The sequence below is a fragment of the Canis lupus genome, chromosome 13 (assembly GCF_048164855.1).
Source record: "Canis lupus baileyi chromosome 13, mCanLup2.hap1, whole genome shotgun sequence".
Lineage (NCBI taxonomy): Eukaryota > Metazoa > Chordata > Mammalia > Carnivora > Canidae > Canis > Canis lupus.
Window position 1 is genome coordinate 15,650,884 of NC_132850.1, and position 14,552 is coordinate 15,665,435.

Sequence of the window (14,552 nt, forward strand, 5' to 3'; positions counted from 1 at the left end):
GACAAATCAGGAAAGAATATCGAATGGAAGAAGGACATTCTCTTCAACAAATGGTGTTGGGAAAATTGGACAGCCACATGTAGAAAAATGAAACTGGACCATTTTCTTATAGTATACACAAAGATAAACTAAAAATGGATGAAATACCTAAGTGTGAGACATGAATTCATCAAAATCCTAGAGGAGAACACAGGCAGCAACGTTTTTGACCTCCGCCATAACAACTTTTCACTAGACAAGTCTCCAAAGGCAAGGGAAATGAAAACAATAATGAACTACTGGAGCTTCATCAAGATAAAAAGCTTCTGCACAGCAAGACAAACAGTCAACAAAAATAAAAGGCAATCTACAGAATGGGAGAAGACATTTGCAAATGGCATATCAGATAAAGGGCTAGTATCCAAGATCTATAAAGAACTCAATACTCAAAAACCCCAAAAATCCAGTCAAGAAATGGGTAGAAGACATGAATAGACATTTCTCCAATGTCCAACATTCATGGCCAACAAGCACATGAAAAAATGCTCCATATATATCACTTATTATCAGGGAAATAAAATCAAAACCACAATGAGATACACTTTACACCAGTAACAATGGCTAAAATTAACAGACAGGAAACAATAAATGTTGGCAATGATGTGGAGAAAGGGAACCCTCTTGCACTGTTGGTGGGAATGTGAACTGGTACAGCCACTCTGGAAAACTGTGTGGAGGTTCCTCAAGAAGTTAAAAATAGAGCTACCTTATGACCCAGCATTTGTGTTACTGGGTATTTACTCCAAAGATACAGATGTAGTGAAACAATGGGACACCTGCACCCCAGTGTTTGTAGCAGCAATGTCCACAATAGCCAAAAATGGAAAGAGCTGAGATGTCCTTCAACAGATGAATGGATAAAGAAAATATGATACACACACACACACACACACACACACACACACACACAATGGAATATTGCTCACCCATCAGAAAGGATGAATACTTATCATTTACATCAATGCGGATGGAACTGGAGGGTATTAGGCTGACTGGATTAAGTCAGAGAAAGACAATTATCATATGGTTTCACTCATATGTGGAATATAAGAAACAGCACAGAAAATCATAGGGGAAGGGAGGGAAAACCAAATGGGAAATTGAGGGAGAGGGAGAAAAACCACTGAGTGACCCTTCACTATAAGAAACAAACTGAGGGTTGCTGAAAGGGAGGTGGTGGGGGGATGGCGTAATTGGGTGATGGGCATTAAGGAGCACACATGATGGGATGAGCACTGGGTGTTATGCACAACTAATGAATTATTGAACACTGTATCTCAAACTAATGATGTATTGTTTGTTGGCTAATTGAATTTAAATTAAAAAAAGAAAAACACTATCAACCAACTTGACCTAATTAACACTTAACAAAAAAAGGCAGAATATACATTCTTTTCAAGTGAACATGGAACATATACTAAGAATGATCATATTCTGGGCCATAAAATAAGATCCAATAAATTTAAAAGAATTCAAGACATATATGATATTGAATAAAAATCAGTAACAGAATGATTGATCTCTGGAAAATCTCCAAATCTGTGGAAACTAAACAACATACTTCTGAATAACTGAAAGAATTAATCAAAAAGGAAATTAGAAAAGTACTTTGAACCAAAAATTAAAACATAACATCTGAAACCACTAAAGCACTTCTTAGTGGGAAAATTATATTACTTAACACTAGAAAAGAATGTTCTAATGTTACTAAACATTAGAAAAGAAGGGCTAAATTCAATGACCTTAGCTTCTATCTTAAATTAGAAAAAAAAGATATATATATAAAGCACAATACATGGTAGTTAAGACACAATGCTCTAAGATCAGAAACAAGGCCAGAATGTCTATGCTCACCATTTGTATTCAGATTTGTACTGAAAGATCTAGTAAGTGCAACAAGAAAATTTTAAAAAGTAAAAACCATCCAGATCAGAAAGCAAGAAATAAAATAAAATTGTATTTATTCATAGACAACATGATTGTCTACATAGAAAATCTGACGGAATCTTTTTTTTTTTTAATCTGACAGAATCTACAATAAAGCTATAAAAATGAGTTTTGCAAGGCTATGGGAAATAATACCCAAAAATTTATTATATTTCTATATGCTAGTAACAATCAGAAATTAAAAATAAAACCAATACCATTTATTTTGCTTCCTATTTTTGAGTGTAGTATGATTGAAGATGGTTCATATTTTCAGAAATTTTAGGTCTTTTGCAGCTTAGTTTTTAAATTTATTTCATAACTTGGTTTTATTATAGATGAAAATGTCACAAAGATGTGTAGCTCCCAATGGAAGTAGTGCTTTACTAGCTCTATTTATTAGATCATGGTACTCATTTTTCAATTTCACCCAAAGGATGATAAATTTCTATCTTCTGTGATGCCAAGCAGTTTTTCTTGAAAATGAATGGAAAGATTTCTAATGTTATTATATTTTAACAAATAGGTTCAAAATCTATTAAACCTTCCATTGGGAAGATGAGAACATTTTATTTCCAATGTTTTTAAGAGGCAGACTTATCTGTTTTAATAAGTGGCATTATTTTTGTCAACAAAATCACATACAGATGGGAACATTTCCAAATATCCATTTTCAAAATGCTCTCTCCATGGCACAAATTTCTTTCAAAATGCAGCTACTTTTTCACTCACTGATACATGTCACCTTCACCTTTGAACAGACAATTTGTCACTGCTGCCCAACCCCCAATCCCAACTCCTAGGCAGCATACTACTGAAAACCACTTGCTAGCACAGAAAAGCTCAGCAAATTTGGAACACTTGACATTTTATAAAAGGAAATTGCAACATTTAGTTTGACCATTCTTTTAAGTAATGTGCCACAAGATAAACAGTAAATTTCCTTCTTATACAAACCATTTCAAAGGCTCCCTCCACACTGTGTTATAAGGTTCTGTAAAAATGCACCTGTTAAGAGAATAAGGTGGTGGTTACCAGGACAGGGTTCGGGAGGATGAGTTAAATAGGTGAGGGGATGAAGAGTACACTATTCTGATGAGCACTAAGTAATGTACAGAATTGCTGAATCATATTGTACACCTGAAACTAACTTAAAACTGTATGTTAACTATACTAGAATTTTAAAAAAAGAGACTTCCATAATAGCAAAAACTGAGGGTGAAGTGGGAAATGCAACTGTAAGCTGCAATATGTTGCAATTTGCTCAAGGAAAATGAGAGTGTACAAGTGAATTCAACTCTGTTCATGGTATATTATGTACAGTTTATGACACATGTGGGTAGTATCAGTGTCAATCCATACCTAAGTGCTAGTAAAGCCTGATTTAATTCTCATTTTTCATGGTAAAAAGTTTTAGTATCTCCCCCCCCACCCCCATGCCCAAATGGATCATCTTTAGAGAACCACTTTGGAGAATGTTGCTATTCAAAAATTCTAAGTAGTAGAATGACAAAAACAAAATGATATATTAGGGGGGAAAGTCCAGTTTCAAAATTTGAAATAGTACAGAAAGAAAGAAGAATTTCGGAGGTTCTTCAATATGTCAAATGAAAGGTGATTAGGGCCTCCATAAGACCAAAATAAAGTCAGAATATGTTCACCCAGAGTTTATCAAAGGCTTTTTATTTTCTCTTTTTTTCCCCCTTCCTCCACCTTTTTCTGAGTCAAACTGAGTATGTCCTCTGTTTCTTTTCTGTTCACCTATTTTTTTTTTTTTTTTTTTTTTGTTCACCTATTTTTTAATCCTTGATGACATCTACCAGAACTAAAGCCACTGTATGGTACATCTTTATTCCTATGCCAATAAAGTAAGTACTTACTAATTTATCAGTTTTTAAGGTTTATGCATTTGTTCATTAGAACTTTTTAGAGCTGATTCATATTTAATATCTTAATATCAAATAACATTTTAATATCAACATCAAAGTAAGGAAGTGGCTTGCAAGTTATGGGGTAGTTGCCAGGAAACAGTCAAAAACAGTTGCCTGTGTCTGAGATGGTAATCGTTGGCAAAAAAAATATGCTATAGTTTAAAGGGAAAAGATAATGTCTAAAAGCTGACAAAATAACAGATTGTAACAAGCATTTCTTCAAACTGGCCAGGCTCCAACAGACTTTTCAAAAGATACTATACTGACCCTAACTGGGTGTGCTACAATTTAATTATGACACCAACCACACATAGTACAGATTAAGAGCAAAGCCCTGGAGACTGCCTCACTTCCTACCCCAGCCATAAATCTTGAAGGTGACAAAGGCCACCTGCACTTTGGATATACTGACTATAAATCTGGAGGTTTCCATAGCTCCCTGCTCCAGGTTCAATAATTCACTAGAACAATTCATAAAACTCAAAGGGTTATATTTACTAGTACAGTTTTATTATAAAGGATGCACATAGGCAATGTCAGAGAAGGAATGTAGAGCTCCTGTACCCTCTCCTTGTGTAATCAGGGTGTGTCGCCCTCCCAGTACATAAATGTGTTCACCAAACCAGGGAGCTCTACTCTGAGCTTTGGTGCCTACAGTTTTTTAATGTGGTCTCATTACACAAGCACAACTGATTAAATCATTGGCCACACAACTGAACTCAATCTCCAGCTCCTATCCCTTCCCCATGAGGTTGGGCTGGCCCAAAGTTCCAGCTTTTTAATCATGTAGTTGGTCTTCCTTCTGGGTGACCAAGCCTCCATAAAGCTACGTAAAGGGCCACCCTGAACTGTCTGTTAGCATAACAAAAACACTCCTATCACTCAGGAAGTTCCAAGGTTTCTAGAAGCTCTGTATCAGGAACCTGGGATAAAGACCAGAGAAACTTATACCAACCAGATGCCATGACCTAAAAATGGCATGCTACTTTTCCTATGTTTTCTCTACTTCTCCAACATTCATTTTACCTTAAAAAGGCCAAAATTACCAATTGAAGGTTATGATAGAATAAAATCAATAACTTGGATTAGTCTTATTTTGAGGGAAAATTAAGATGTTAAAAATGGAGGTGGGTGGGGAGATGGGTTAAATAGGTGATGGGGGTTAAGGAGAGCATTTGTTGTGATGAGCATTCAGTGCTGTGAAACAGTGCTGAATCACTGTATTATACACCTGAAAGTAATATTATGCTGTATGTTAACTGAAATTTAAATAAAAACAAAAAATAAGAAAATTAAGATGTTAGAATATTAACATTTTGAAGCAAATATTTATTTTTTATTTTATTTTTTAAAAACAGGGAGCCCGATGTGGGACTCAATCCCAGGACCCCATGATCATGACCTGAGCCAAAGGCAGACGCTCAACCACTGAGCCACCCAGGTGTCCCTGAAGCAAATATTTAAATTAATTCTTAAAAATCACATTACTGAGAAGAACTTTCTTAAAAATAGCCAGAAATGGGTTAACAGGACAAAAACAAAAACAAAAAAATCTCAACAAACAGAAAACCCAGCAGCCTATAAAGGAGGCTTTTTTTTTTTTTAACTTTACCAAGCAGTTTAGCAGTTGGAGGAGATAGTTCAAAGTCAAGTAGTCATCCATCCAAGAGAAACAAGTTATAATGAAACATATAAACAAAGAGAACTGGAAACCGTCATTTGACCTTGAACCAGCTGTTTCACTTAACACAGTTTAGTTATAAAGGAATATAATTATATAGCAAGCCCTATGTAAACACCATCCAGATTAACAATGCCATCTCCCAAAATCCCTCTACATAATCCTTCCAAAGTCCCTCCCCTTTCCCAATAAAGGTAAACATTGCCCTTACCTTTATGTCAATCATTTCTTTATAGCTTCATCAATTAAGTATGTATCTCTAATATTCAAATTTAGTTTTTTCTCAGTCAGTTTAAAAAACTGAGATATAATTCACATATTATAAAATCCAATATTTTAAAGTGTACAGTTTAGTGGTTTTTAGTGTATTCACAAAGTTGTACAACTATCATTATCTACTTCCAGAACATTTTTATCACTCAAAAAGGAAACTGTCCCTGTTAGCAATCATTCCTGATTCTCCTCTCCCCACCATGGTCCTGACAAACCACTATTCTACTTTCTGTTTCTATGGAATTGCCTATGCTGAACAATTCATAGAAACGGAGTCATAAAAATAAGTGGCTTTTCATGTTCTAATTTGTCTATTTTTAAACTTTATATAAAAACAATGCCAAGCTGTTTTTGTAAAATCTTTGTAACAATTCATACTTCCACTAAGGTTTTTAAGGATTACCAGTGTTTCATATACTTAGTTACACTTGGTTTTTTCACTTCTAGCCATTTTTGGTGGTCACATAATGGCATTTCATTGTGATTTTATTCTGCATTTCCATAATTACTAAAGAGATTAAAGTATCTTTAGTATTGGGGGATCCCTGGGTGGCTCAGCGGTTTAGCGCCTGCCTTCAGCCCAGGTCGTGATCCTGGAGTCAGGGATGGAGTCCTACATCGGGCTCCCAGCATGGAGCCTACTTCTCCCTCTGCCTGTGTCTCTGCCTCTCTCTTTCTGTGTCTCTCATGAATAAATAAAAGCTTTAAAAAGTATTTATTAGCTATTTGGATTGCTTTTGTTAACTAACTCCTATTTAAGTCTCTTGGCTATTTTTCAGTCATACTATTTTTTTATTTTATTGATTTGTTATAATTCTCTAAATGTCTAATCCAAGCCCTTTGCCAGTTTTAGCATGATAATTATCTTCTCCTATCTTGTGGCTTACTATCTCTCAATATCTTTTGATGACTATAAATTCTTACTTTTAAGGTAGTCAAAAGTATTAACCTTCTCCTTTATGGCCTTTAAAAAAATTCCCTTTATGTTCTTTTTTTTTTTTTTTTTTTAAGATTTCCTTAATTTATCCACACAGACACACACACACACACACACAGACACACACACACAGAGGCAGAGACGTGGCAGAGGCAGAAGCAGGCTCCATGCAGGGAGCCCAATGTGGGACTCGATCCTAGGAGTCCGGGATCATGCCCTGAGCCAAAGGCAGCTGCTCAACTGCTCAACTGCCACCCAGGTGTCCCTCTTTCTCCATTTCTAACACTCAATTACATCTTGAAAATGGCAATGGTCTCCTGTCTTGCAACTGCCAGTGTATCCTTACTTTTGTACTCCCAAGCGCCCTGAACATATCTTTAGTATAGTCCTTAACATCTTTATTAGGTGAAACTTGACTACCCCCTGAATACACAGCTTTCCCTACAGCTTTCTCAAGTAATAACTGTTTGGTTTCACACATCCCTTTGTATCACCAGCCCTAGAGATCGGTAAGTATTCTGCTGGCTCCTTATGTTCTCTTCCAGGTACTCTCCAGCCCAACACATTGAATTACCCATATCCATATCTAGAAGGCATGCCAAATTTAATATATTTAAGAGTCCCATGGATTGGAGATCCTGGAATCAAATGTTTGGTTTTGGGGGGATGGGGTTTCTAGATGGCACAAGGTAGAAAGATTGGAGGTAGTGCTTAGAAAACAACAAGAAGAATGTAACTAAAATTATGCAGACACGGTCTAAGTAACTAAGGGAATATGGAGGAGAAGCTCACTGGAAGACAGGAGTTCAAATAACTGAAAGTTCTAAGAACTGAAAAAGCAATGAGTGTATTCAAACCATCAAGAATAACACGAGTTAGAAGTGAAGAGTAACAGAGTCAAAAGCTAAGATTTTTACAACCTTAACCTTCTCCTTTATGGCCAATGATGGGTAGGTAGTAATATAATTTAATAGTATAAGATTCCAAGTTTGGGGATATTAAGAAAAAGAGAAGGAGAACAATAAAAAGGTAAGGAAGACACCTCCTCTTCCTTTGGTCTAAGGTAAGAGCTAACACTTGAGAGGGCTGTGGGACAGTCTGTTCTAACCCCTCCCTCTCCTACAGGATTCCATTAGAATGAGACTGAGCATCTAAGAGATTTTGCTGATAATAAATTCTAGAAGGTACACTGGAAGGGTTTCAAGAGTCAGAGAGGGTTGAGAAAAAGGGACAAAACAGGGAATATCCAGAGACTTAGAGTAATTAAGGAGATGGGAGAGGAGGGTGCCAGGGGATTCCTCTAGCGACTGATATAAACAAAGGATAATGAAATTAGCCCTAGTGGATTCAAGGAAGATAGAGTTCGGAGGCTCCAAGTGTTAAGGAGTAAAGAGGAATGAATTACTGGGGCTTGCTCCAAAGGCTCAAGGAAGTCATCCTCTAAGTTCCAGTATACTACTTTAAAATCAAGTGATATTTAACAAATATGCATGCCCCCTGACTTGTTAAGCCTACTCCAAAAATTTATACAGTATATCCCATGACTCAGCAATTTCATCTTTACATATACAGAGAGTCTGTAAAAACATAGTTCAACTCTGTAGTACCATCAACTGGTAATAACTGACATCTATAGATTACTTAATCCAATGACAGCAGAACACACATTCTTCTCAAGACCACAGGGAGCATTCACCAAGATAGACCACATTCTGGGCCATAATGCACATCTTAACAAGTTTAAAAGAACAGAAATCACACAATGTCTATTTTCAGATCACAGTGGAATTTAAACTAGTAGTCAATAACAGAAGATAACTGGAAAATCACAAAATACTTGGAGATTAAAAATGTACCTTAAAATAACACATGGGTCAAAGAAGAAATCTCAAGATAAATTAATTAAAATATATTTTGAACTAAATGAAGATGAAAACATGGCTTACCAAAATCTGTGAGATACAGTGAAACACAGCTTTGAGAGAAATTCTAGCATTAAATGCATATATTAGAAAAGAAGATCAAAAATTAATCATCTAAGCCTCCACCTTAAGGAACTAAAAAAGCAAATTAAGTCTAACATAAATAAAAGAAATAATAAATGGTAGAGGAGAACTTGATGAAATAAAAAACAGAAAATCAATGTGGAACCCAGGAAATTTAACAAAAATCCCCTCCCCCTGGACAAGCAGAGCAGGACTAACTCCATTTTGTGCTACACCCGCCACCTCCTGTATGACATCCACATGACCTGCTTATTGCTTAAGGCGCTGCCCCATCCTAGTCAAGCCGCTGGGCACACCCTAATCAGAAATTGGCTCATAACAATGTAACTCTGCCTTGTGCCCGCCAAAACTGTTTGCCAATTCTGACCAAAGTAATAGGCCAGCTCAAATGGATACTATAGGGTAAGATGTAATTCAATTGGCCACCTGCGTGTGGACCGACATGACTGTGCAACTTTCTGCGTATCCCATTGGCCACTGGCCCCTATAAAGCTGCTAAGCCTCTTAGTCTCGGGGTCCAAGTCCCTGCTCCGCTGTGTCGGGTATAGTTGGACTCAAGCTCGAGCTTGTAAATAAAACTCTCATGTATTTGCATTGGTGTCGGCTCTTTGGTGGTTTCTCGGATTCGCAATCTTGGGCACAACAATCAACAGAGAAAAATCAGCAAAACTAAAAGCTGGTTCTTTGAGAAGACCAACAAAATGTATAAACCTCTGGCCAGGCTAAGAAAAAGAGAAAGACACAAATAACTAATTTTTAAATTAAAGAAGGAACATCACTCCAGATTCTATGGACATTAAGAGGATCATAAAACAATGTTATGAACAGCTCCAGGCCCGTAAATAGGATAACCTAGATTAAACAGACCAAATCCTTAAAAAACGAAATCTACCAAAGCTCAGGCAAGAAACAGATAATCCAAATAGGCTTATATTAAAGAAATTTAATCAATAATTAATAACCTTCTGAAACAAAAAGCACCAGGTCCAGACGTGTTCAATAGTGAATTCTATCAAACATTTAGTAAGAAATTATACCAATTCCCCACAATCTCTTCCAGAAGATGGAAGCAGGGGGAACTTACTCTCTGAGGCCACCATTATCCTAATACCAAAACCAGACAAAGATATTACAAGAAAAATATACTATAGACCATTATCTCTCAAGAAAGATGGAAAATCCTCCAGAAAATATGAGAGAAACCAAAGCCAACAATGCCTAAAAGAAATTATACATCATAACCAAGGGGGATTTATCCCAGGTATGCAAGGCTGCTTCAACATTTGCAAATCAATTAATGTAACCATCAAATCAACAAGCTAAAGAAGCAAAATCAAATGATCATGTCAACATATGCAGAAAAAGCATTTGACAAAATCCAAGACCCATTCATGGTTTAAAAAACTCTCAGCAAATTAGGAATAAAAGGAAAATTTCTCAACTTGATAAAGAACATTTACAAAAAAAAAAAAAAAAAAAAAAAACCAACTTAAAGCTAACATCATACTTAATGGTGAGAAACTTGAAGCTTTCCCACCAAGTAGTACCTTCTCACCGCTGCTTTTCAATATTGCAATGGAAGTCCTACCCAATGCATTAAGACACAGAAATAAAAGGTATACTGATTGAGAAGGGAGAAATAAAACTTTGTTCACACATGACATGATAACCTATACAAAAAATCTGCAAAAACAAAACAAAACACCTCCTAGAATTAATAAACTATTATAGCAAAATTGCAGGATACAAGGTTAATGTACAAAAGTCAACACTTGTGCTTGCTTCAGCAACACATATACTAAAATTGGAATGATACAGAGATGATTAGCATGGCCCCTGCGCAAGGATGACACACGAATTCATGAAAAGTCAACACTTAATGCTATCAATAACATGTGGAATTTGAAAGTAAAAACATGTTACCATTCACATTACTACTCTCCAAAAATGAAATAGTTGTATCTAACAAAATATGTATAGGATCTATATGAGGAAAACTACAAAACTCTGATGAAAGATATCAAAAAAGAACTACATAAATGGAGAGATATGCCATGGTCATAGACAGGGGGACTCAATATTGTCAAGATGTCAGTTCTTCCCAACTTGATCTATGGAATCAACATAATCCCAATCAAAAGTCCAGCAACTTATTTTGTGTATGATGACAAACTGATTCTAAAGTTTATATGGAGAAGCAAAAGACCCAAAATAGTAGCCAACTCAGTATTGAAGAAAAAGAAGAAAGTCAGATAATTAATGCTACCTAACTTCAAGATTTACTATAAAGCTATGGTAATCAAGACTATATGGTAAGTAAAGAAAAGACAAATTAATGGAATGGATTAGAGACAGAACAAAAACTGGCAGAAACAAATCCACATAAATATAGTCCATTGATCTTTAACAAAGGAGCAAAAGCAAACAAAACAAAAACAAAAAAACCCACCAAAAAACTAGTCTTTTCAACAAGTAGTGATGGAACAACTGGACGTCCACATGCAAAGAAATGAACCTACAGACCTTCATAAACATTAAAACTGATCACAGACCTAAACATAAAACACAAAACTATAAACCTCTTGAAAGGTTAACACTGGAGAAAACCTTGATGACCCTAGGTATGGCAATGACATTTTAGACATAATACCAGAGGTACCTGGGTAGCTCAATTGGTTAAGCGTCTGGCTCTTGGTTTTGGCTCAGGTCATGATCTCAAGGTCCTGAGATTAAGCTCCATCTGATAAAAGAGTGTTATCCAAAATATACAAAGAACACAGAAAACTCAATGGAAAGAAAACAAACAACCTGATTTAAAAAATAGGCAAAAGATGTAAACAGACACCTCAGCAAAGAAGATGGCAAGTATGCATATGAAAAGATGTTCTTTTCTGCCTATGCCTCTGCCTCTCTCTTTGTATCTCTCATAAATAAATAAATAAAATTTTTGAAATAAAATAAAATTTAAAATAAAAATAAAGCTCTTTTCACATGGCCCCAGATGCCTGGAGCCATAACACACTCTCCATATACCAGAACAGAGGCCACAGCCCAGGATATATACCTGGCCCCAAAATATGTACAAAACCAAACAAAAGGAATGTTGTCAGGTCAAGGCAAGAAACAACTAAGAATCAAAAACAGACTGAATATATTCTCCCATAGAAAGCATGTTCATGAACTCTCTATGCCTTAGTTAACCAAGTAAAGTGACAACGTCATATGCCGAAACACACAAAGTGAGAAGTAGAACAGAAATGAGGTGTCACTGGCCACTCTTTCATTCCATCTTTCTTAACCTTCAAGCACTCACCTGTGTGGCCATGGAGTGGTGAGTGTGGCCGTGGTAGTGTAGGTGATGTGCTAGAGGTCACAATCAAACTCTTGCGGTTACTTGTCCGACAACTGCAATGAAAACAGAATGTCAGTTATAACAGGTTCATCAGCTCAGAGAAGTTAAATGGCTATTGAGGAACAAAAGAGTGACATTATTCCATGGGCTGAGCAGTATACTACTTTAAGCTGAAATGGGTCAGCAAATACTGTTGGCCTCAGAAAGATTTCATAATTCATAGTGTTGGGCCTTAGAATAACTCTTGTCACAGTCTTGACTTTTATCTTGTAATGCCATTGCACTTTTCTAATGTTTAGGTTTTACTTCCTAAGCAAACTCAAGGAGCTCCTCTAAAGGTAACAACCATGATTCAATTGTACCTAAAGAATGGTCATGGTACATTTGATTTAGAAAACAAAAAACACATTCTCCTATCTCTTAAAAAAGTAATGTTCCTGCCATTAAAAATGAAACCATTAATTTAACCCATGAAATCTATTTTTTAAAAACTGCTTAATTAAGAATTAAGTAATACTTTCATTTCACCATAAATTTCAAAACAGGCTTGAGTTCTTTCTATAAACTGTCTTTCTATAGCATGTTAATGCCTGAGGTTTTTTCTTGTGGTTGGAAAAAACCAAATCATCATGAAAAGCCATTTCGTGCTATACCTGCTAGTGAAAATGTGCACAAATTTATGTGAAAGGCATTAGGGAAACTTGCTATTTATATTCATCCAAGTAAATATTTACCAAATACCTACTTTACACCAGGCACTGCTCTAGATGCTAGGGAAGTGAAAGGAAATAAGACAAAGTCTCTGTCCTCAAACTAGAATACTGCTGAGAAGAAAAATAAAGAGAGAAGGGTGGAGGAAGTGGAATGTTAAAAAAATAGTAAAGTGGGTGACAAGAGGGAAGAACTATAGGAAAAGGAGTAAGTTATAAAGGCCATAGGGGGTAGGTCACACCCAGACTCTGCAGGTCTGGTAGACTGCCATAAAGAACTACTGGAAATGTGACAAGAAACCACTGAAAGGATTGAGATCAATCTCAAGAACAAGATGATGATTAGAAATAATAAGCACTTTTCCCTAAGAAACCATCAGGACAAATCTAATCCTGTCTCACAGCCCTCATTACCTCCATCACCATCACATGCTCCAGATTCTCTTTCTCTAATTTGACAGAGTCTGCCTCTATTCTCTGATCTTTCAACAAAAAATAGCTTACCCTGTGCCTCCATGAACTCATTCTGTCGTCAGCAAACTTCCTATATTCAACTTCTTTGTTCAACACTCACTTTAAATTCTAGTTCTAACTGAAATCTTGCTTAACTCCCCTCTCTCAGCGCACGTGTGCACACGCGCGCGTGCGCGCACATACACACACACACACACACACACACGTCACCGCATTCCTGGTGAAATCCCAACCCTTTTAAACCCAACTTTCCACCTATTTTACAACGGCACTGGGGCAGCTGAAGGTGACTAAAGAAAAACCCACAATATGTTGGCCAGTATCTCTTTATATTTATGATGACAACTGTTAAGTGAGTCTCCTTAACCATACTACAGTTACCTAGGCAGTGTGTACTCACTCTCTCTCCAAGACAACCAACTCTGAACCTCCAGCAGCACTTGTTCCCCAAATCTCACCCTCCTCTGCTGACTTTGCTTTTAATTCAACTGAGGGTAAAAAGAAACAACAGAGGAGCATCTGGCTAGCTCAATGGTTGAGCACCTGCCTTTGGCTCAGGTCATGATCCTGGGGTCTGAGAATTGGGCCCCACATCAGGCTCCCTGCAGGAAGCCTGCTTCTCCCTCTCCCTATGTCTCTCTGTGTGTATCTCTCATGAATGAATAAATAAAATCTTAAAAAAAAAACACACAAAAATACTTCATATTCTGTTGTACAAGTCTATTAGCCTAAATTTGTATTCATATACTCTACAAGAGCAGAAGGAAAGATCATGTTCCTATTGAAGGCAACTCCTCTGACTCTCCTCTTTAAGTCTGTACCCTACACTGCCCTCCCTCCCCTATGCCATGAATTTCTACTTCCTGCTAAATCATTCTCATCATAATAAAAACATGTTGTCGTTCCTTCCATCTTACAAAAATAAAATAAAATCTTTCCTAGACCTCCCTAGACTTTGTGCAGTTCTTTGCATCTGTGTTCAGGAAAGATCCCATGTGGGGGTTCTGTACTTGTCATCTTCATACCTTCATTTCCTATTCTCTCCTCAGCCCACTCTAGATAGTCATCCCCATTCTGCCATTGAAACCATTGCTATCAAAATCACCAATGAGTTTGATCTTCATCTTATGTAACCTCTCAACATAACATCATTTACACTTAAAAAAAAAAAAAAACAAAAACAAAAAACATCATTTATACTTTTAACTCCTTCTTTAATTTTT

The 14,552-nt window shown here is 36.5% G+C and overlaps 1 protein-coding gene and 1 non-coding gene across 17 annotated transcripts in view; one reads left to right on the forward strand and one right to left on the reverse strand.

Moving 5' to 3' along the window:
• Positions 1–14,552, reverse strand: part of MAST2 (microtubule associated serine/threonine kinase 2) — a 208,308-nt gene that overhangs the window by 49,673 nt on the left and 144,083 nt on the right. For all 16 annotated transcript variants that reach the window (XM_072772330.1, XM_072772329.1, XM_072772328.1 and 13 more), the window contains one exon: positions 12,107–12,198. In XM_072772330.1, coding sequence (XP_072628431.1) covers positions 12,107–12,198 — 92 coding nt within the window. The remainder of the gene's footprint in view (positions 1–12,106; positions 12,199–14,552) is intronic.
• On the forward strand, positions 10,568–10,674 carry LOC140603299 (U6 spliceosomal RNA). Its single transcript, XR_012006297.1, has one exon. It is a non-coding gene; the product is annotated as a U6 spliceosomal RNA (small nuclear RNA).